The 23,766-nt window shown below is 36.2% G+C and overlaps 2 protein-coding genes and 2 pseudogenes across 7 annotated transcripts; 2 read left to right on the plus strand and 2 right to left on the minus strand.

Annotated features, from left to right (window-relative positions):
• The first annotated feature begins 163 nt into the window (after positions 1–163).
• Positions 164–2,704, plus strand: LOC111302922 (uncharacterized; annotated as a pseudogene).
• Positions 2,705–5,974: 3,270 nt separating this feature from the next.
• On the plus strand, positions 5,975–13,262 carry LOC111309861 (mitogen-activated protein kinase kinase kinase YODA-like; annotated as a pseudogene). Its single transcript, XR_016345113.1, has 12 exons — positions 5,975–6,301; positions 7,182–7,945; positions 8,108–8,848; positions 9,164–9,251; positions 9,354–9,416; positions 9,784–9,944; positions 10,074–10,149; positions 10,321–10,380; positions 10,539–10,646; positions 10,781–11,020; positions 12,137–12,222; positions 12,362–13,262. The product of XR_016345113.1 is annotated as a mitogen-activated protein kinase kinase kinase YODA-like (transcript).
• A 434-nt stretch (positions 13,263–13,696) lies between these two features.
• On the minus strand, positions 13,697–16,227 carry LOC111316411 (cell division cycle 20.2, cofactor of APC complex-like). The gene is made up of 4 exons (XM_089765721.1): positions 15,819–16,227; positions 15,326–15,601; positions 14,967–15,236; positions 13,697–14,829 (listed from the first exon to the last, which is right to left on the minus strand). The coding sequence occupies exons 1-4, from the start codon at positions 15,915–15,917 to the stop codon at positions 14,107–14,109; spliced, it is 1,368 nt and encodes a 455-aa protein (XP_089621847.1). The 5' UTR covers positions 15,918–16,227; the 3' UTR covers positions 13,697–14,106.
• Positions 16,228–17,223: 996 nt separating this feature from the next.
• LOC111309872 (uncharacterized) lies at positions 17,224–23,059 on the minus strand. 5 transcript variants are annotated; one of them, XM_022908904.2, is made up of 11 exons: positions 22,871–23,059; positions 21,273–21,502; positions 21,039–21,175; positions 20,792–20,836; positions 20,644–20,697; positions 20,310–20,408; positions 20,003–20,206; positions 19,683–19,768; positions 18,820–18,911; positions 17,869–18,714; positions 17,224–17,730 (listed from the first exon to the last, which is right to left on the minus strand). In XM_022908904.2, the coding sequence occupies exons 2-11, from the start codon at positions 21,451–21,453 to the stop codon at positions 17,507–17,509; spliced, it is 1,968 nt and encodes a 655-aa protein (XP_022764639.2). In that variant the 5' UTR covers positions 21,454–21,502; positions 22,871–23,059; the 3' UTR covers positions 17,224–17,506. The 5 variants fall into 5 exon arrangements, with proteins under 5 accessions (XP_022764639.2, XP_022764629.2, XP_022764620.2 ...); XM_022908894.2 differs by having other exon boundaries at positions 17,869–18,911; positions 21,273–21,416; XM_022908885.2 differs by having other exon boundaries at positions 17,869–18,911; positions 21,273–21,496.
• Positions 23,060–23,766: the final 707 nt, after the last annotated feature.

The following is a 23,766-nucleotide window of genomic DNA, read 5'->3' on the forward strand; positions in this document are numbered from 1 at the left end:
ATATCTTGCATTGGCATAGCATTCAAGTCGGAAAAACCAGTTCGGTGCAGTAGCAGTTGATGAGTTGATATGATTTTGATAGACAAATCTTTGTAGGGCATATAGATCGGTAAAGAGAGTGAAGTTTTTTGGTTGACCAAAAAATGATGCCCATTTGTAATTGATGCCGGCATTTTCTATGCTGGCTAAGGATAAGCAGAACAACGTTGGTTAGGTAACAGCCAAGGCTAATGTCTAGGTCCGCTGTCCCGCCCACTTATCCTAACAAAACGACTGGCAGAAAAGATGGAATAGGCTGCGTCCAACAGGAATGAACTGTTCTTCTTCACAAATCATAAGATCAATAGGGGATTTTTGGGACTCACTTCTGCTCTACTGTTTTTCAGCATCTGAGAAATGCTTCAAATTTGATGTTTTCTAGCATTATAGTAGATTGGGTTTTGTTAACTCGGAACTTGAATTTTTGCGAGTGAATCCAAACTTCACATTTTAAGGAGTTCACTCCAAAGTTTCAAGACTCTTCTTCTTAAAATTAGAAAAAATGTCCTAAAATTTTTTTGAAAAATAAATAAAAAAGAAAAGACAACAAATTAGAATTGGGTTGATTCGGCTTGTTATGGTTATAAATGGCCCTATACTTCAGCTATCAGTTTACTACATTTGGGGTCGGGTCAAACGGTGCCTCCTGCCGTTCATATTACAAATTCATTTTACTTTTACACCCTTATTTGGAAAATTTTCCCTTTTATTTTAATCAAAAAGCAAAGTTTCCTTTTTTTTTTTTCTTTTCTTGTTATATGATTCAAAATCACAGCTCATCAACAAACTACAAAATTTATGGCTAAACTTTACATCACAGGACCACAAGACTAATAGAACTTTGTTTTCAGCTCTTTGATTTAATGATTAAAAAAAACTTAGGAAGATATATAAGATGAAAGTTCAAATCTTAGTATCCCTAACTTCTATCCAGTGTAAAAAAAAAAAACTTCAAGAATAGTAAGAGAACTGTCGTTTTGAACGAAGTAAATAGTTTTCAAAGGTTCAATTCCATTCACCATCCAAAGAAGCGGGAATGGCCTGCTACAGTATTTACAACTGCAGATTACAGGAAAAAATTATGTACTCCCCAGTGCTGACAAAGTGATCGGGGCTGTCCTCTAAGGTTTGTTATAGCCCAATTGAATTCCTTATTCCAATTACCAAAGCCTTATGCCACATCTCATTGGATAACCTGCGGGTTAAAAGAAAGGGTATGTATATGTATCATTGAAACATATTATATTGACCAAATAAAAAGGAATAGTATATATCATAATTTAGGTACAAATTTTTTAAATTAAGATATTACATTAAGATTATATTTGATACACAAAATATTATAAGATATAATAAGATGATATTATAAATAAAATTAAATTAAATAATGTCATTTTATTTTGTATTTGATATACACAAAAATTAAAATAAGATAATATATTTATTTATCAATATCTTTTATCAAAGTTTATATAATTTAAATTATTGATATAATTTTTAAGGATATAATTGAACATGTAAGCTTAATCATATGAGTTAAAAATAATCCTCTTTACTTGAAGAAGATTAAATAATTCTATATTATGAGAATATTAATTCTCTTTGCAATCCATCTCTTTTTCTTTAGATACAAATCAAAAATAATATAAGATAATTATTATCCTATCAATAATCTTATGTATCAAACATCACTTAAATATTTTACTATAATTTAGAGTCATTGGTAATATCAACTCTTCAAAAAAAATTCTAATTTCCTTGGTGACTACAGCATTGATGTAGAAACTGGAGCCTTTGCCAAAGTATCTGTTAATTCTATCCCTCCAAGTGAAATATATTACAGCACTCCAGGCCAGTCTTAGTAAAACAGTGATCAATGCTTTGCCCTTGAGAGTCTTCTTAGTCCAAATGAACTCTGAATTCCAGTCAACACGGTTGCCCACACACCCCAGAGATATCCAAAATCCTCCCCCTATAGCTCACAGCACGCTTTGGCACACGACCCTGTCATCCAGGTAATCACACTTATTGGTAATATGGTTGTCAGTGGATATCTTGAAAAAGCAGATGATTTAAGTACTTATGTAGGTGGCTCACATGGAAGAGTGAGGAGCAAGGGACTTAATATGCAGAATCTGCTTAATTTCTGCCATTGCAAGTGCTTTGTTCACCAATTACACATCTTGTATGGTTTTGACTGAATTTGTGTTGAAAATTGCAAGGCAGAATAATCTCCTGTCTCAAACTTTCTACTTGCCTTTGCCTCAAATACTAATAATGGATCTACAGCAACTCTTATTGGCTATTGGTAACCTCTAAAATTTGGTTATAGCCACGGAGAATGGGATTTCTTTCAGGGAACTCTTATCCGGAATTCTCCCTGCGACTGTACTAGGAGTTGTTGTCAATGCTTTTCTTCTTATATTCATGTATTGGAACTGGTCATCTGCTCAGAAAGATGAAGAAGATTCAGCAGCAGAATTCTTTACTGAGGATAGTGTGAGTTCTCACTGGTTTTCAGCCACAATGTCATTTTTGGCATCATCTAGCTCTCAAGGATCACTCCCTGGGTTGGATATTACTATGTCAAGCTCTCAATATTTTCATTCTTTCCTTTCACCAAATAAACAGAAAGTGCAGATAATTGCAAGTTAAAGTTAAACTACAGTACAAAACTACAGACATTAGAAACAATAACAGAACTTTCATTCCTAGACTAGATGCTTGAAATTTTGTTCAAGTATTGAACATCTGCTTTGGTGTTCATTTGGATCAGGTCTCTGGGACAAGGCAGGATGCCTCAGTTAATCTGTCAATTAGTTAATTTATAGATTCTCAGTTGCCACTGGACTTAAACTTCTTGAATATCATCTCTGACTTAAATTCTTTCGCATTTTTGTCTTGAATGTGTGTGTGTGATATCTATAGTGGAAGCATACTGGCCTTAATTCTTTGTCCTTATGATGAAGCTTTTGTTTGTCTTGAATTAATATTGACACCATAGGTGACATCATTTAAACCATGTAAATATGAGGGGGATCGTGTAGCTTAATCCCAGCATATTTTCCTTGTCTCAGTTCTCTTGCTTGGGGCAAGGATGGCAGAGCATCAGCAGCATTGATTTCAACAGCCTTTGAGAAGAAGGCATGGCTCATTTTAGCTTTATGTCAGTACTGTGGCTGGAAACGGCTCATTATTGGGATCTGCTGCCAACTTAATTGTGTGTGCGCAGTCCTGCAGCTGTTAGGGTATACACGATATTATTTGTTTTGATTTATTGGGTTTTACAATTTTATCTCGTATAAAGTGTTTCATAGTTGAAAGTTACGTGAATATTTGTATTTTAAAATCAATTTTACTATACAATTGATACGAGTTTTACGATTTTTCTCTAGAATTATAATATCATTTCACTCTAACAAGTATTCAATGCCTTTGATAAAATATCATAAATATTTTTATAATCGACTCTAATATCAAATATCACAATTTAAATTAACTTATGAGATGCACATTGAGTTACAAGTTTCTTCTACTTTCACAAATTTAAGATTTTGTGAACATTTATACCTGAAAACCAATTTTAATACACAGCCGTCGTTGAATTCATAGTTTTTCTCTAAGACCATCACACTTGCCGTGTTCCAAATCTGGGGTACATTTTAATCTTTTGGAACCATCTCAAATTCGGAGTCCCTTCCACTCTTTTAGTCACTGCCATTGGCTTGATACTGATAAGATCATGGCAAACAATACTTAATCACAGAGCATTTCAGGGTATGATCAATTGTTCTTTATTGAAGCATAATAGAACATATGCATTTCCGGTTGTATGGTTCTCATTAAATCAATGATTAGATGACAAATTTTTTGTGGTTGGCTTAGGAAATTCCTTCTTGCATAACATGGACTTCGGCCTGGTATCACCTGATCTGGCCCCAATTGGATCCCAGGAAGTGACTGTGGCTGATCCCAAAGTTCAAATAGTCATAGATCCTTTACCAGAAATTTGGGGAAGCTGGGGGAAGTATAAAGGGGGTAAGGACAAAAGATTTGTGGTTTTTTCTAAAAGGACTAATTCATGCAGTCCATCTCTTTTTTAAGTTTTAACGCCTCGACTGTCTCGGCATGAGCTTTACAGCTCGCTTAAGTGAAGGAGAAGAATTTGCAAAAGTCCCTTTTTTGTATTACTATAAGATATTTTCGATTTTTAATTTAAGATCTTATTTTTTACAAAATAAAAAGTTACATATACAAATTTAATATAAAATCAGAGCCGTCGGAGCAGGACCCACGTTCCGGATGTAACGCTTGGCGGCCTTAGCATGTAGCAACCCTCATGAAACATATGATAGAGCAAGGTAACGACAGGACAAATGCAAAGAGATGGGTGAGCAACGGGGAGATGTACCTATGCCAAGTTGCCTACAAGACATAATGATTGATAGTAATTGATAAAGCAAAAAGGAAAGAAAGAAGGCAATTGTGGGGTCATGCCACGTGCACTGGTGATGGGGCTTAAATTCCAAAGGACCCCATCTTTTCCTCCTATCCCAAGCCTTTTCCCACATGCATCTCCCCATTCACTGCTTTGCCAACCTTCTTCTTTCATTTCCAAAGCCTCCCTGAATTTCTCCATCTGCCATGCCTCATCAAATTATAACACTCTCTTTCTCACTTTCTTTTCCCTTTCCTCATGTTTTCTTCTTCAATTTTAAGTGCCATGCATCTAAATGTTTTAATCTTGTTTACAAGTGAAGTACTAATATTTATGTCCTCAAAAATTTTTCAATTAAAAAGAAGCTTATAATTGTATACAAATATTATGTTAAGTTTCCTTTTCGTGATAAGATTTTAAATCAAGATGTCATTAGTTATGATAAATTTTCAATTTGAATACCTCATGCATCATTTTTTACTCAATTTTTTTTATTTGGAAAAATTTAATTAACATTTAAGCATGAAATACATGTACCAGTTATTGAATTTAATGCTCAGATAAAAAATTTTATCTAAATAAATGAAAGCAAATAACCATAAATTAGTACTATTAGCATTAGGATGTTTTAAAGTTCCATCAATTCTTCAAGTTGGATATGAAAACATTAACTAACTTCCTTTGATGGAAAGAGAGATTTTTTTTTTTGGCCAGAGATGGAAAGAGAGTTGAAGACTTACGTAGGCTATGATTTCTGATTAGTTATGTAAATGTCTTGTCAGAAGAATCATAGAAAAAAGGACCAAAATCATATGATTTGAGTCGGTTTAAATTGACTTGGAGCCCATTGTCAAAAGCTTAATTGCAGACAGACAGGTCGACAATTGAAGTCCTTGAATTTTATTTGTTACCGAATCCATCCATCGTCACTACAGTTTCGTGGCGGAAAGAAGCAGATTAACAAATACTATTATATACTAAAATTAAAAATAAAAAAAATTTGACCTTGCGAATCAAAATTATTTCAACCCCTGTAAATTTATTTTTCCACCGACAAAATATTAAATCAAGTCGTCTTTTTCTTTTTCTAATATAAAGTTTAGTGATAAAAATAATTCCAATTGACATTTTATAATTTGAAAAACGAATTGCTTGAATTTAACATTAAATTTTATAATTTATGAATTTAAATTTGATTTTAAGGTTTTATAAAAAATAATTATTGTTGAAATAATTTTTAATACAATTGTCAAAAAAAATTGTTAGAGATTATACATATATTTCAAGTAAAGAATGAAGTAGCGGAAGATTTGTAATTTATTTTTCAAAAATCAAAATCATTTTGACAAAAAGAAAAGTTAAAAGGCCGAATCAAATGCTAATCGGAAGGAGAATATAAAAATGACCGTACGTGGAAATTTTACTGCTGTTCCTACTTTTTATTATTTTATCATTATGATTAATAATATTAATTTTTTTAATAATATTCTAAAATCAACGTTCAGACAACTCAATGTCTGACACAGCCTCTCTCTCTCTCTCTCTCGTTCTTTCCCTCTCCATTACTATCAATCTTTCTCTACGTCCTCTCTTAACAGACTCTAACAATTTATCAAAAGCTAAAAGAAAAAGAAAACAAATTAACATCTTTTAAATATCTCTCTTTCAGTTGTGGTTTCTAGTTTTTTTTTGTCTTTTTATAATTTTGTTCTGGTTTTTGCTTCTTTGCTGGCGATATATTGGATGACTTAAAGCAACTTCTCGCTCGATTTTCGTCAATTTATCGGTGTGTTGGAGCTCAGATTGTAGCTCCAAGCGTGTGAAGTAAGTTACCTTTTGTTTCGTTTGATGTTGAACAATTTTTGTTAGTTATTGTTTTTCAGTTAGTTTAGGCGTTCGTTGGAGTTTGTTGTATTTTCTTGGAGTTTGTATGTAGATCTTTTGGCTTGAACTTACGTTTTTTACCATTTTTGAGATCGTAACTTTTTGTTAGGTTTCGGAGAAAATTTGTGAGGGAAAATAAAGTAAGTATTATTTCATGGTCTAAACAATAAAAAGTTTGAGATTCAAAATTATGTGTTTTTTCGGTTGTAATATGGATTTTAAGAGATGTTTGATTTTTTAGGGACTGAATTTGGGTTAGTTTATGGTTATAGAAAAAGATGTGATTTTTTTATATTGGTGAAGTCAAGTGCTGTCCTCTTTGGGGGTTTTCAATGAAGTACAGTGAATCAGTGATAACCTGGTAGTTTGGGGACCTAAAAGGGAAATCCCCTAAAGCAGAAGGCAGAAGGCAGTAGAGACTTGAGATTTAAGAAGGCTGGTTTCAGCTTTATGAGTTATGGCAATGTCTGTTCTAAATTTTGAGTGGTATGCACGCCATGAAGTCCCTTCCTCTAGTTAAGAAATTTGGCATACTGTGGTTTCCTTGTAGCATGCTTTTGTATATATTGTCGTTCCAATCCATGTGATTAAAACTATTGGTCTAGAAGTTAGACAAACATGCATTAACATAAACAGATGCACTTGTTTGCCTAAAAAAAAATTGCAATGTTATGTTTTCCAGTCTTTAAGTACTTAAAGTAGTTAATTTGTGTATGGTATGGAGTATGACTGTGATATTGCTGGTTGTTGAGCATGGTATATAAAGTGTTGAGGAAAACTAAGCATCTGGTCCCTCCTCCGTTCTTTTTCTTGTCTGCAGATTCTAGCATTTGGTGTTAGTTGTGAAGCTCATAGGATTCCAGCTCACAACCCAGACTTTTCCAAAGCTTCTCTATTGTGAATCAACCGTTGGATTAAAGAACTGAATCCTGTATTGTCTTGAGCTCTAGAGTTTTAGTATGATATTTGGAAATTTATTAGCTTTAGAAAAACTTGCCAACTAGTACTGTAGGTCTTAGAAATTGGAAACATGCCTTCATGGTGGGGAAAGTCGTCATCCAAAGAAGTAAAGAAGAAAACAAGCAAGGAAAGTTTCATTGATAGCTTACACCGGAAATTTAAGATTCCATCTGAAGGTAAACCAAAAAGTAGATCAGGGGTATCAAGAAGACGTTGCAGTGACACAGTTTCAGAAAAGGGATCTTTCCAAGCAGAATCAAGGTCTCCTTCACCTTCTAAACAGGTTTCTAGTTTTCAAAGTTTTACTGAAAGGCCTTATGCTCAACCGCTTCCACTTCCTGATCTGCACCCTGCAATTGTGGGTCGTACAGATTCTGGAATTGGCATATCAACAAAAGAAAGGCCAGAAAAAGGCTCCAAATCATCTTTATTTCTGCCTCTTCCAAGACCTGGATGCATATGTCATAGGCCAAATCCTAATGACTTAGACGGAGATTATGTTACTGCTTCAGTTTCCAGTGAGGGCTCTGCTGAAAGTGATGATCCCACTGACTTGCATTATCGTAGTCCCCAAGCAATTGATTTTGACAATGGGACTAGAACTGCTGCAAATAGCCCTTCCAGGTGAGCCTGCCCGTTTCATGTTAACCATAGTGCTTGCAATGAGGATTTATTCTTGTACAAACATGATATTGTAGTGTTTTACATTTTACTTCCGATTATCTTCTGTAATTTGTTTGCTAAAAACTCGTCCCTGACAAATTTTTACTTATTTTTTATCTGAAGTTTGATGCTCAATGATCAATCCTCAACAGTCAGCGAAGGTAACTCAAGAGAGGCAAAAAAACAGGCTAAAATATCGTTTGACAATACTATTTCCCCAAAATCACCTAAAAGGAGACCTTTAAGCAATCATGTGCCAAATCTCCAGATTCCAAATCATGGTGCTTTCTGCAGCACTCCAGACAGCTCCATGTCAAGTCCTTCTAGAAGCCCAATGAGAGTTTTTGGCACAGAGCAAGTAATGAATTCTCCTTTCTTGGCAGGAAAGAGTTATACTGATGTCACTTTGCTTGGATCTGGCCATTGTTCCAGTCCTGGTGCAGGTCACAATTCTGGTCATAATTCAGTGGTCGGAGTTACGTCAGGACAGTTATTTTGGCAACAAAGTAGGGGCAGCCCTGAGTATTCTCCAATACCAAGTCCCAGGATGACCAGTGCTGGTCCCAGTTCCAGAATTCATAGTGGTGCTGTCACTCCTATTCATCCTAGATCAGCAGGCACAGCCACTGAGTCACTTACTAGCTGGCATGATGATGGGAAACAACAAAGCCACAGGTTACCCCTTCCTCCTGTAACAGTTTCCAATTCTTCTCTTTTCTCTCACTCAAATTCAGCAGCACCATCTCCCTCTGTGCCACGAAGTCCAGGAAGGACAGAGAATCCTGTAAACCCAGGGTCACAGTGGAAAAAAGGAAAGCTTCTGGGTAGAGGCACATTTGGTCATGTTTATGTTGGTTTTAACAGGTATAATACTCCAAAGACATAGTTGTTTAATTTAATTTCTTAGGTCTTTTAGGCTGAGAAATTGACATGTATTTGGTTTATGCCTTACGCTAGTCCAACTTGAGCTGGGTAATGGAGACTGATGTTTCACTGTTTATTTTGCTTTATCAATTGCATGTGCTTCTTGCAATATCTTACATGATTGATTAAACTAGTGTGCATGTGAGGATTTCTTCTTGTCTGCTCTTTTGAAATATTTCAGTAGTTCAGTTATCCAAAAAAAATTGTCAGTGATTGGTTTTCTTTATATCTGATTTTATTTTCTGTCTTCGTCAGTGAAAGTGGTGAGATGTGTGCAATGAAGGAGGTTACGTTATTTGCAGATGATGCCAAGTTAAAGGAAAGCACTAAACAGTTGATGCAGGTAAGCTGTTTCTCCATCAGATTAAGAAGTTTTGGCCTGTCCTGATGATGCCAAAAGAAAAAATGCCTATGAAAGAAATTCATATTCTCATTGATCTGACAGGAAATTGCTTTATTGAGCTGCTTACGACATCCAAACATTGTGCAATACTATGGGTCTGAAAAGGTTTGTCCTATGTATGACAAATTTGTTTTATTGGTCTTGACATCTAGTCTTTTTGGTTATGACAAGCTGTTTAATTGTCTTGACATCTAGTCCTTTTGGTTGTTTAAAATTGCTATCAAGATATTTAAAAGTTCCATTGACCAAAGGATTCTATCTAAAAGAGTTGTTCTTTATATATTGAGAAATAGTTAATCATATAATGTTAAAGAAGCTTTTGGGAACTATATTTATGGTCTCTTGACTTCCTAACTACAAAAAAACTATAACTTGATAAGCAATTTCTCAGAAAATAAAAATGAAAGAAAAGGCTAAAGGCAAATGATTATTATGCTTCACTTACAGAACTTTGGAATAAATTCCTGAGCAGGTAGATAACAGACTTTACATATACCTTGAGTATGTATCTGGCGGGTCTATTTATAAACTTCTCCAAGAGTATGGGCAACTTGGTGAACCAGCAATTCGCAGTTATACTCAACAGATCTTGTCTGGGCTTGCCTACCTACATTCCAAGTCTACTGTCCATAGGTGAGTTATGTTATCTATTCAACTATTCCTTATCTGATATGTTAGAACTATAACTTCATGACAGCTGTCTATTTATATTTGCATCAAGGGAAATACTGTTCATCTTCCTGTCCTATATTTCTTGTACAGAGGAATTAAAGGAGCAAGCATACTGGTAGAACCTAATGGTCGTGTTAAGTTGGCAGACTTTGGGATGGCAAAGCATGTAAGTGTAGGCATGATCGATTTTTGTTCTAAATAAACTCAATCAGACTAATTGGAGTTAGTCCAACCTTGTGAAGATTAAATTTTGACTTATTTAATGTCACATTATTATTCTATGATTAGACTTTTTTCCACAAGGTTATTTCCTGCTTATATAACGTGTGCTTTGCAGATTGCAGGGCAGTCATGTCCACTTTCGTTTAAAGGAAGCCCTTACTGGCTAGCACCTGAGGTCAGACTTATTTTTCTCTTTGGTTTTAAGGTTTATTTCAAGTTCTTACAAGTCCATCACTTTAGGGGAATAGACACGGTTTATCTGGTTTGAGCTTTCTTCAATTGTAAATTCTTCTTTGTAATGTATCTCAGTTTTCTGCTCTATCATTTGCCCAGGTTATAAGGAACTCAAACTATTGCAACCTTGCTGTGGATATATGGAGTCTTGGATGCACTGTTTTGGAAATGGCAACAACAAAACCTCCTTGGAGTCAGTATGAAGGGGTCAGTTATAACAATAGCAAGATAGACACTTTAAAGTTAGAAGCTGTTGAATTGTATCTATGATAGTAGTTTTTTAGGACAAGCTTCTGTGTACCCATTTTATTTCTACTTACTGTGTGATATATGCATGTCAGGTTGCTGCTACGTTCAAGATTGGGAATAGCAAGGAACTTCCACCCATTCCAGATTACCTCTCAGATGAAGGAAAAGATTTTGTGCGGCAGTGTTTGCAACGCAACCCACTACATCGTCCTACAGCAGCTCAGCTTTTAGATTACCCGTTTGTAAAATATGCTGCACCTTTGGACAGGCCTATTCCTGATCCTGAGCCTTCAGATCCAACCCCTGCTATTATAAATGGGGTGAAAGCTCTGGTATTTTTCTTACTCATATTGCTTTATGCAATTTGTAATTAGGTTGTGAGCATGCCCTATATTGTTGCATTCATTACCTTCAGCAGTTCATTTAGGCAATGAAATCAATTTCTCTATACATGTTAAATAATCCACATCATCCTTGTTTTAATTTCCATGCTTAAATGATAATGCAGTGGAGATTATCCTCTCCTTTATTTAACTTGAATAATTTGTTCTGAATGATAATTTTTCATTACTTTTCATTACTTCATGTCCTAGAGCTCCATGATTAGCTGATGAGAAACTAAAGGCATGTATTGATTTTGACTTTTTAAGTGCACTTTTTCTTCTTTCTCATTTTTTAAGGTAGGGGGAGAGTGGTGCAGAGTGGGCAAACCAAAGAAAAAACAAAAAATTACTAGGTCTTGCCATGCCTAAGTTAGCAGGTTATAATATGGACCTTTACTACCCTCCTGCAGCTGTAACTAAACGACCAATGAGCATGAAACGAGCTGAAAATTGTTATCTGATCTGCATTTGGTCCCCCAATACCCCCCTATGGAATTTTGGTATTTGAGTACTTATTCTCGTTGGAATTTTGGCTCACAATAGAGAAAAGTGTAGGATAAAATAGTCAATTTGTTTTCAAGCTTCATACAATCAGCATGGTGAATTTGTTAAGGATAAAGTTTTGAAACTCTTATGATAGATAAGTTGCAACGGTAAAAGGGGCCTATAAGCAGAACATCTCCGAGTTCCCTAAAATTCTGAGTAAGTTGTTCCGGTAAGGCTTAGAGAATGAAAATGACTGCATTGGTGCTAGTGTGCTACAAACATGCTTATTATTAACTCGATAGAAAATGTTTTGAGATTAGTATTTGTGCAAGCAATGCTACTGTCTCTGCTCTAATCTTAGTTATGTACAACTCTAATGATTGTCCAGTGGCAGAGACCAGTTTACCTACTGCTTACTCTCTCATTTGATTTTTATATTTCAGCTTTGTCTTGATGCAGATTTTTATGTGGTTTGTTATGCTTGTTTGTCTTTGTGGCCTGAGTTTGTATGCATGTTTAATTCATGAATTTTCACATCTTACCAATCTTTACTGTTGCTCTGGCTCACTGACGTTTCAGGTCATTCGGCAAGAAAGGAATTATTCCTCCTTGGATTCAGAGCAACTTGCAGTTCATTCATCCAGAGTTTTGAAACTGCATTCTAGGTCTCTCTCTATCACACACGTGCGCGCGAGCGCGTGCACACACACACACACACACACACACACACGAATACAGACAGTAAAATGGATAATTATCAACACTGTATGCTTATGGGTCTCATTTCAGTTCCCTGATATGCAGTGACATCAATATTCCAAGGAATATATCTTGCCCTGTATCACCCATAGGAAGCCCTCTTTTGCATTCAAGGTCACCACAACATCTGAAGGGAAGAGTATCTCCTTCTCCCATATCTAGCCCGCGGACCACTTCAGGCTCATCTACACCTTTGACAGGTGGCAGTGGTGCCATACCTTTTGGTTATCTGAAACAATCAACTTACTTGCAAGAGGGTTTTGGAAGCATGCCAAAGCCCTCAAATGGTCTTTATGTCAGTGGCTCCTCTTATCACGATACAAATCCTGACATTTTTCGAGGATTGCAATCAGGGTCTCACATATTTTAAGCTGGTGCCATCAGAAAATGATGTTTTAGGAATTGGAAAATCGGTTCAGGTGGAATCTTACAATGGGCGGTCTATATTGGCTGATTGTGTTTCTCGACAGCTTATGAAGGATCATGTAACGATGAGCCCATCCCTAGATCTAAGTCCCAGCTCTCCATGCAGCCAGACCAGTGTTATTATCTAAATGCAATTTTGAAGGCTTATTGGGTCTTATGGGATGGATTTGCATTTATCATGTTAACTTCTAGGGAAGCAAATCATTCAAAAAAGGAACCAGAACAGAAGTTTGAGGAATAAGGTTGAAATGCAGGGAAGTGCGGTAACTGGGATCGGAGTTCAGGCTCAATGCTCTGTGATTGATTGAGCTATCGACAAAATTGATTTAAGTTAGATGTTCAATAGGCCATTCATTTAGGTTAACCTATTCCTATCAAATAAGAATTTTGCTGTGGTAAGTGGTTATAAATATGATGCGGCATGAATCTGTACAGTGTTGAGTGTGTAAATCAACTAATGCTTGACTGAACTGCGTTGATCAAAAGTTTGTTGCCTAATATCTTGAGTATTACTTGAGTATGGGCAAAGTCTTGGCTGCAAGAAGTATTTTAAGATTATAGGGAAGAACTGAGTTGGGCTTATATGGTTAGGTCTGACTCAGTTGTACCTTCAATCGTGATGATACATGCCACAGCTGAATGGTAATTGATTTGCATGTAAATTGAAGAAATCTAATTCAAAGGTCCTGCATCTGCCAATTCTGTGTGCTTCTGGCATCAACATATTTTGAATGAAAATGTTGTAATTTTGTAAAATGTCAAAGTCCGTTTGTGTGTAAGACTGAATAAGAGAAAAAAATAACCGTTAAACAGTGTGATCCAAGAGATCGTTTAATGCGGGTTTTTATGAAAATTTTACCCTATCTGAATGAAGATTAAAATGTAAAAAAAAAAACCAACACAAAAAACTATACTTGGTTCGGCTGCTTTTAAGCCTACATCCACGGAAGAAGGTGGGGAAACAATTTCACTATGCATTTGAAAGTATGGGATGAAAACTGTCAGAAAGTATATCTCCAAACACCTCAAACTAACTTTGCACATAATATAATTCTGGGCTGGATAAAAGAAAAGATTAAAAAAAACACAAAAGCCACCTAAACAAAGGCTGGACAAAGCACCCACTGTTGCAATTGCTCCGGATGAAGTGAATCTTGATAGAAAACTAAAATCCCCACATCACCTGCTCAAAACAAAACATGAACCAATAAGGCAGATTTAGTTTGGGCAAAAAACACTGAGTATATAATCTTTTTCAAAAAGTATGAACATGGTTTTGAAGGAACTAGAACTGGAACACCCAGCTGAGTTCGGGTTAGAACTCAAGGGGGCCATCCAACACCATCTCCTAGTCTTCTTCTTTATCACTGGATAAGGTTCAACTGAGAAAATGGCTCTGGGTTCACTTTTGGAGCAGGTTTAGACATTTCTGGGACCCCAAAAACATTCCAGAATCTTAGTGTCTCATCCCCTGCAGCTGATGCCACCGTGCAACCATCTGGGCTTTGAGCCATGTAAAGTACTCTAGATGTATGACCAGTTAGCTCTGCCATCTTTACTATTGATGGATATTTCCAAAGAATTAATTGATTCTGAGTAAATCCATGAGAGCTCAGGAGCTCCCTTTCATTCTTGTTCCACAGCAAAGCGCAAACCTGAGAGCCAGTATCCACTGAATTCAAGCATGCACCTGTATGTGTGTTCCAAAACTTTATGGTCCGATCACCTCCACCTCCACCAGAGGCCAGCAAATTGCTCTGGAAAGGGCACCAGGCAAGGGCTTTGACTGCAGAAGTATGATCCTCCAATCTGTGTAGCCATTGGGTTGGGGAATTTGAAGATGCCAGGGACCTGTCCCATATGTGAACAAGATTATCGTTGCCTCCACTGGCTAGTTGTTGTCCAGAAGCTGACCATCTCAGTCCGCAAACCTCTTGCTGGTGTCCTCTGTAGGTTTCAACAACATGAGATCTAATTCTTATATCATTGTTAACTATCTGACCATCCATTCCTCCTGTTGTAAGAATGTGATTGTTCCATGCCATCGAACCCACTCTTGATCTGTGACAACCTCTCAGAGTACGCAGCTGCAGGAACAAAGGTAAAGATTGTGTCAGAGAGGAAATTGAAATAATAACATACCGGCAATGTTTTTAGCTATAAATGAGGGAAAAATGAAACAGAAGAAGTTGCAAAAATTTTAGAGATGTGTGTAACAACAAACCAGTCGGTTGGAAGCAGAATCCCATAACTGTACTTCAGAATTGTTCAAGCCAATGGCAATATGCCGACCATCAGGAGCCCAACTCACACTAGTTACTTGGCCATTTTCATCATCAACGGTAACAAGTTCTGAGGTAGAACTATCTAAAGCATCCCATAAATACACAGCGTTTCCAAGTGCTATTGCTAGAACATTGCTGTTGCCCCAATCCAATAAATTCAGGTAAAAGTCGTCCACAAGGTCAGGAGCATCCAATGTTCTCTCAGAACTCTGGAGGATCAAATGAACATATTTAGCCACTGTAGAACCAATATTTAATGTCTGAACTAGTCAAGTAGCACATAACATGCTCTGCTTACCAGGGGAATGTGTCTTCGGGACTTTGCGGATTTGGTAGGGTGAACAGAAGAACTTGAGTGCTCGGAAGGGAAGAGTTCAACAGGTGTTGGTGGCTTGTTCTTGAAAGCCAAGATGCGGGTCCTATTCATGTTCAAGGTCTCAGCCAGCTGCTTCCTGTAGGCTTCCCTGGCAGGCGAGCACACTGTCTGGTTCTCCTTGATCTTCCTTCCTTCGGTCAGCATGTAATGTGCATACTCAAAGTCCATTGCCGAACGGTTTGGTATGAATCTGTCCATCTGCCAGTACCAAGAAAGCATTCAATTTGAATGTCGTTACAAAAGCTAATTTATCAAATCATAAATTACAAAAGCCAATTTATCAAATCATAAACCAAAGTATCAAACCATTCATATTATCAAAGCTGTTTTCCAAAATCAAATCAAGAACAAGAAAATCCAGATTTGAAATCATTAAAACTAAATATAATACTATATAATAAGTTGAAACATTTACATTTTCTTTAGAATCCCTTCTCTGGAGAAGCTGTTCCTGAAGTGGGCATCTAGATTGCCCCTTCAAGTTTGAAAAAGAATTCAAAGATCCTGCATCCATAATGTCAAGTACCCAAGAAAACAAAAGAAACAAATAATAAAGAGAAGTAAAAACAATGAACAAACAAAATGCAAGAAAAAGTTGAGTAAAATCCAAAAAATTATATCTATACCAAGTACCAACCCAGAACCTGCAAAATTCAAATCAAATTGAAAAATGATAAACAAAAAAATCAAATAAAAAAACTTAGAGACAGAAAATTAGAGAAATGAGAGAGGAAAGAAGCCTTTTGTTGGAGATGTTCGAGCGAGAGTTGTAAGTACTGACACCGATGAGTTCATATACTGACACCGATGAGGGAGAGATAAGCAGAGTTAAATAAATTTGTGAGTACTTTTTTAGTCTTCCCAACGGTTGCCTTTTGGCCAGAGAGCCGTTGTAAATCAGGTTGACGAAAATATCCCCAGGGTTTCTGATGCTAGTATATCCCGTCCTCTCTTGTAAATTCAGAAGACGGGTATGTTGGTGGGCCGAGCTCCTGCTGCCACATGCGGCCCATTTCTGCCACGTAGGCTTGATAATTGGGTTTTTCTTTTTAATTTAAAACTATCAACCTAATCACTGATCTCTAAAATTGGCTTGGTTTTGTATTTAATCATGATCTACTTTACCAAAATAAGCTTGCGAGAAATGGAAGTTATTTAAGGAAGAAAAGAGGGGTAGTGAATTTTGTTTGGCGGTCGACACTGGATGTTCAAATGTTGGGAGCCACGTTCAACACCTTTGGATTCGATTCCGCGTCTTCTACTAGTGTTGTGTGAGTGTGTTTTTTTTTTTTGGTTTTAAATTCTGATAGCAGTGCGAGGTTTCTTGCTGCATGGCATATTGGCTGTTGGGTGCAAATTTCAAACAAAACACCAGCCCTTTCTTTTCCTAGGGATTGACGTTGTTTAACCTACTAGATTAAAATTTTTAAAAACAAAAATTTTGTATAACAATCAAAATCAAAGTTATTTTAACTTTGTAACATTCACAAACTTTTTAAAAATATTTTTCATAACTTTATTATCTCACTTTGTAAAAGTAAATCAAAATTATTTTTGGAAATAAATGTTCATAACATTAATACTTCTTAAAAATTTGTTAATAAATAGTTAAACAAAATTTGAGCCCGTAAATTATTTGTCCGGACAACAATCTTAGAATTAAGTACTAAAAATTATTCAAAAGCGTTAATGATATGATAGCATAAAACATTTTAGGAGCGCAATTGGGCTTTTGGCAAACCCAAATTAGTTCCAGATAAATCAAAACATCGAGCACGAGCATTAAAAATTAGAAGATCCAAAAGTCAAAGCTCTCAATATTTTAGGTTCCCAAAAAAGACCTTTGCGATAGAACCAATTTATTGCAGCAAAAATTTAGACAATTAAGCCAAAAAAAAAATAGAACAGAAATATCTTAGGACTAGTAGAACTGCTATACCACCTTAAGAAAAAAGGACGGAATTATAAAACATTTTCCGGAAAAACCTTTCTTCAAATCTCCGACAGAAGACCACTGGTAAAACTGGAACCTCCGCTAAGAATATAATGATGATCCGCTAAACTGTGCATATCTCAACAATAAATATTCCCATATCTCTCCTCTTAGGTGGCAGATCTTTGTTTCGGAATGTACTTTATTTTTGCACCCTTTTCAGGCTTCGTTCTGAACTTGCCTTTGGCAACTCCACCCGTGGAAGCCTCAAAAGCCCCTGCCTTAACCGTCCACTTTTCTGATGAATCAAGTTCAACCTCTGAGCACCCTGGAGGCTCAAGGTTCGGGGGGAGAACCAAAGTCACATGTTCGCCTGCAATAGCCTCCTTCCACCCTACAAAGCCGATCAGAGTGTTTATCAGAGATACGTTAATTTGGTAAAAATGAAACCATAGCAATATAGTTAATACACACACACACACATTATATATATATATATATATATATATATATATCAAACCTCCTAACTTACTCTGGCCAAGAAAGGCCTTGGCAGCATGGCTGTCAAACTGCAAGCTTCCTGCTTCCACACTTTCCTCAAGTGTTGAAATATTCATGCTTACTACACCATTGCTACCATCTGTAGCACATGACCTTAGACAGCTTTCGTCTGAGGAGGCCTGGACTCCATCCTTTTCAGCAATCGCTTCCACTTCAAATTCCCTAACACCAATTTGTATTTGCAGTGAACTTTTGCTTCCATATTGGCTCACCGGCCTCCAAAACTTAATGGTTGATCGGTTTGTAACACCCTGAACAGGATCAAGTTTGCTGGACATCTCCTTAACTTTGTTCTTATTTGGTATTTGACACTCCACCAGGCTCCTGTCACGGGCTTCAGCTAGATTATTTCCCTCTTGATGGCTACAATTTCCAAGTGTGACAGATATAGAGCCAATTAAAACCTCAAGGTTCTTATTTTGATCCAGTTGATTTGCTGCTTGTTTCTCTGCTCCAGTCTTCAAACTCTTACCATCATTTACTGCTTTAGGTTTTCGGCTCCAAATTTTATTACTAGTACCTATTGCAGCAGCCCTTTCCCTGTTTGTTCCATGTTTGTTCATGCCTCCAAACTTAAATCCATGAGAATTCTGACTGGAATGGAAACCATTAAGTGCCCCTCTCTGTGATTTAGGTGGAATCTGCCATCGAGTAACACCAATATGCCGATATCCACCAACTTGCTCTATTCGTCTTGCAACATTCTGACTAGTTCCTGGATCACAATATCCATTGCTAAACCCCATCTGAATTTCGTCATCTGCATCCTCCTCAGGGTTGGAAAAATGAATGGGTTCTTCGGATGGGAGAACTTGATCTGTTGACATGACCGGATTTTGTCCATCACAATCAAAAGCAGCTAAAGAGCTGGATGTTTCAGCAGGACTGTTAACCTCCAATGAATCATCCATGTTCTCCTTACCTTCTTCCATCTCCCCATGTCTTTGTTCCTTGGCTTTCTGTTCCTTCTGCCGAAGCTTTTTCTGCCTCTTTCTTTCGACAAGCTCAACTTGCCTACAGTGGAGTATCAGGAAATAAATGAGCTAGTAAAAGTTTCTTTGATTTCGCATTATATAAGATGTTGAAGAACTGTTTCTGAAATACAACATGCAAGACATTGATCAATAAAACTGGACTTAGGAGTTAGGACCTACCTGTTACCACTGTCAAACCCTATCACATGATAAGCTAGTATCTAGGAACTAAAAAGCCCAAGATTAAACTTTAGAAGTCTAGAACTGGCATGACAAATGCTAACATTTTTCTCCTCCAGTGCATGTTTCTCTAAAGATGTTGATTGCTGAAATAGAAAAATGGTTTCTAAAATTTCAAAAGTTCATCCAGCACTTTTTCGCCTTCATATTATAATGATTCATTTCTTTTCAAGAAATACAGAAAGTATTTTATAGCAATATATTCTTCTTGAATTTTTTTTTTATTTCTTTTGAATTAGTTGAGGAGGAAACGTTTTCTGCATTACATCTTTTGGAAGCAAATTAGGAATTATACCACATGGTGTGGCTTACTCTAAAGCTCGTGAAAAAGAAGAAATTGCTCAAGATACTTTTATGATCTTTTTCCTCCTAGACATAATTACTCAAAGACAATTCATAGGGAATTACTTTCCCTTATTATAGTCTGACAAGTTTTGACACAATGAGAGAAACTCTTTCTAGAGAAAAAGGGGAAGGATAGGATTTGCAAATGGTCCAACCTTTCTGCACAAGTCAAATGTGACAATTTTAAAAATAACTTTGTTAGATATGGAAAATTAGTGATATGAACCTCTTCTGGGCAGCTTCTTCCTCCTCCACTAGCAACTTCTGGCACCTCAATGCTTCAGCATCCTTGTCAGCAAGCCATGCTTTAACCTGAACATAAAATAAAGACAAATTTGATCATGAAACGATAAAGAGAAAAATATACAAAGCTGATGAATTCATGTTCACACATATCCCACTATGCTATTGCTTGTCTTGAAGATTTGCTTGTCTTGAAGATTAAGGATTAAACATAATATACTTGCCCACCAAATTATTCGTAAGTGTGCGCATGAAAACTTTAAGTAAATCAACCCTTGAAAGAAAAGAAAAGAAAAAAGGTACCAGTTTCTGTTCCACCAAGAAGCAGGTACAAGCAACCAAGTTTTTGGTTTCAAGACCAATCTTTCCAGCTTCCCCATCAAAAATGTATTTTTGCATTGACACAGCTGTACCACAAAGGAAAGTCCTTTCACTTGCATCATCAAGGATACTAAATAATTCCTGTGAAGATATAGGAAACCTTGAAGGTCTAGCTTGGACAATATCCTGCAAAGAATTAGGATATACAACATCCACAGCATAAGAATGTATTAGCATGCTTTCAGAACTATAAGACAACATTTAATGAACAAGAAAATATGTTCCTTACCAGAAGGGCAGAACCTGCCCTCAAGCAAACTTGTGGCAAAAACCCCGGTCTCTTTACAAGTGTTGTCAATGATTTTATAACTGAAGATCCCGGAACTTCCTAGAAGGTATAGATAGAAAGGAAGGAATTGTTTAAGGAGACAAGAACAAACAAAAACAATAATCCATCCAATACGTGCTTGTTTATCCTAGCAAGAAATAACCATTTCCATAGAAGATAATGCTACAACAGTAACAAGTTATATATGAACAATGTGTAAACCAGATCCAGATGTCACTTGAATATTACTAAATGACGACAATGATTAAGCAGCTGAGAAAAATTAAACAATTACCTCCAATGACACATCCTTGAAGGATATGATTTCCTTCACCTCCTCCTCTGACAGCTGTAAATAATACCAATGAGAACGACAAAAACCAGAGAAAGAGGATAACCTAAAACAAATAAGCAAGAGAGGAAAGGGAAAGAGAGATAAATACCTTGTCCCAAAATGCCGCTAATAGATCCCTATTTTTAGCAGAATCCTAAAATATGTAAAACAACATATTTTAGAGGAGTCATAAGAGATGTAACAAAAACATCAAAAGTAGCCAAGGAAAGGCAAATCTCAAATTTCCAAGAGGCTAGGATCTTAAAGAAGCATCAGAAGAAAAAGAAATTGTGGGAGATACTCCAAAAAAAAAAATCAACATAATAGACTAATCACATTTTGAAGACAGTGAGAACCTTATCAAGTTTTTTCAACCTATGGTGCACACGTATATGCCTTCTATAGTTAATGGGTGAACAAAATTCTCGCAAACACTTATCACACTTTTGCATCTGCACCTTCAAAGGAGTTAGCAAAGGCCATCCAGGGTGATCTGTCAGAGATATAGGGAAGAAAATCAAGATATATATAGCATTAAATATGGTATTTTCCTGGACAATGATTTGAAACGTCAAATAATTTTGAAGTACCTTGTTGATCTAAGGCATGGAGCAATTGAATCCATTGGAATGGGCTGTCCGCAGCCCTTGAGAAGGAAAGAAAAGGTTCTTTTCCAATAGCTTGTCTGATGAAAGTGTCCAAAGAATCATTTGGCTCCTCTGATTTCATTACATCTGCAGAATTGGCAGCCTTGAGTTTTGCAACTGACATTTATGCACACAAACAGAGCACAACCACTAACTCAGAGATGCCACTGCAACTAAAAGGGAGGAAAGAGAAGAAATTAAGATCATGAAAACAGCTTAAATTACATGACTTACTTGTTATTGAATTACACTACTAGACAATGATTCAGGAAAGAATAATACTACAAGAAATCTATTTAGTAGCCAGTAAATGACTTAGAAGAATGGTTAAATAACCAGGATAATAGTAACCACTTATTATTCAAAAGAGCGGATTTTATTCTGTATCTAGGTCATTTTACTGAATCTGGAACCCGGGACAATGTTTTAAATTGATGCTACCCTCCAACACTCCCACTCCCGGCCGTCCACCCAGAAAAAAAAAAAAAAAGTGTCTAAATATTATCATATTATCATGTGCCTCTAGCAGACATCACTAGGTGCTCACATGTTAGCAATGCAACCAAACATCCGGAAGAATCAAAACAATAGAGTGATATGCATCTGCCTGCTTCAAAAATCTTTAAAATAACAAGTCAAGATGTGTCATCTATCATTATCTCACTCCAAAAATATACATGCATGTCCTGCATCTCCATTGTGGTAAACCTAGAGACAAATGCAATAACTTTATAGCCATGCTTACCAGTTCCGGAATGATAACCAAATCCAAAGATCAAATACAGAAATATCCTAAACTAAATTCATACAGAGAGCACATCCATTCCAGAGAGCATGGAGGACTGAGTTCTGATTGTAACATCCACGTCCAACTCTGAAATCAAGCACTCTAACCATCTATAAAACAGCAGACAACTTATGCCACCAATGCCAGCAAGCAAAATTTGTACAACTAAATACCAACCATATAGAATAATAATTCATTAATTGATTGACTAATCGTCCTATAGCAATATATTTCACAGCAAAACAACAAAATAGTTAAACCTACAAATCAACATTAAGATCCAAAGGCAGGTAGCAAATATCTAAATTTTAATTACAAGAAAAGGCTAACCAAATCAAAACTCAATAACAATGATAATGAAAGATCGCAGAAGAACAGAGTCCTCTTAACTCTGTCTACATATCCAAAAAATTAACTTTTCGAACCTTCGTCTCTCCATTAGCAGCAAAAATAAACGCCTTCTCTAAAACTTTCTTCTACTAAGCCACAATATAACCATTGAACTTAGTTTTGGCCATTTTTCATTCTTCACCGAATGTAAAATTCGAATTCCAACTTTCTAGTCCATTTTTTACAAAGCTTCCACATAGAGTAACAATTAAATTCAATATAAAAATAATAGTAAATAAATAAAACGAATTAAATATTAGGGCTTTGAGTCACGTGATATGGGATCAAGGCATGTTATTGAATTTAAAAACAAAAACAAAAATAATATCCACGAAAGAGTATGTGAATTGATCGGTTAACGTACCAGTGAATGAGTGAAGAGAGAAAGAAAGAGAGAGATCGGTATGAGGAGAGACAGAATTTTAAGCGATCGCAAGGATTTAGAGTCAAGGAGCAGGGGATTGAGGAGTGTTTGGCGGGAGGGTAAATCACCGAGAAAAAGCAAAGAAGTGATCAGCCCAGAAAATTGTTGCGGAGGAAAAAAGAGAGTTTCGAGGGAGCGAATTGTAGGAGAAAAATATATAAAGGTGGAAACTGGAACCCTCTTCAGCAGAAAAATTATAAAAAGAAAATGGAAAATAGAAAGTAAAAATGAATACTTACATGATTTTGACATGGGAGATTTTCGTCGCAACGCGATATCGAGGAACGTGAACAGCACGCTAAAAAATGAAGCAGTCTAATTGCAAAGGCCCAAAGCGGAACTCTGATTTCCCTCTTCCAAAGAAAAGCCCTAAATCCACAGTTTGACCATTGGGCTTTGATGTCGTCTCTGAAAAAAATATTGTTTTTCCTCGACTTCAACCAAAAACAAAATTATAAAAAAAAAAATGGAAAATAGAAAGTAAAAATGAATACTTTCATTTTGACATGGGAGATTTTCGTCGCAACGCGATATTGAGGAACGTGAACGGCACGCTTAAAAAATGAAGCAGTCCAATTGCAAAGGCCCAAAGCCGAACTCTGATTTCCCTCTTCCAAAGAAAAGCCCTAAATCCACAGTTTGAACATTGGGCTTTGATGTCATCTCTGAAAAAAAAATTATTTTTCCTCGACTTCAACGAAAAACAAAATTCTCATTGTTATTAATTGAATTGAAAGACCACATTGTTTATTACAAATAGATATGGTAATTCATGTTTTTCTCTCATATTTTATGTTATATTTAATATGTATAATGATATTAATTATTAAAACATG

The sequence above is a fragment of the Durio zibethinus genome, chromosome 9 (genome assembly GCF_047325235.1).
Source record: "Durio zibethinus cultivar Kanyao isolate XHJ-2024 chromosome 9, ASM4732523v1, whole genome shotgun sequence".
In the NCBI taxonomy this organism is placed as follows: Eukaryota; Viridiplantae; Streptophyta; class Magnoliopsida; order Malvales; family Malvaceae; genus Durio; species Durio zibethinus.

Excerpts from the sequence above, each read along its gene's own strand:
- LOC111316411 (XM_089765721.1), bottom strand. The coding sequence starts at position 15,917 with ATGGATGCAGGATCTTTGAATTCTTTTTCAAACTTGAAGGGGCAATCT. Across the intron at positions 15,602-15,818 it reads GAAGGGATTCTAAAGAAAAT|ATGGACAGATTCATACCAAA; the intron begins GTAAATGTTTCA and ends TGGTACTGGCAG. Across the intron at positions 14,830-14,966 it reads ATTCTGCTTCCAACCGACTG|CTGCGTACTCTGAGAGGTTG; the intron begins GTTTGTTGTTAC and ends TTGTTCCTGCAG.
- LOC111309872 (XM_022908885.2), bottom strand. The coding sequence starts at position 21,453 with ATGTCAGTTGCAAAACTCAAGGCTGCCAATTCTGCAGATGTAATGAAA. Across the intron at positions 20,207-20,309 it reads GGGCAGGTTCTGCCCTTCTG|GATATTGTCCAAGCTAGACC; the intron begins GTAAGGAACATA and ends AATTCTTTGCAG. Across the intron at positions 18,912-19,682 it reads GAAGAAGCTGCCCAGAAGAG|GCAAGTTGAGCTTGTCGAAA; the intron begins GTTCATATCACT and ends ACTCCACTGTAG.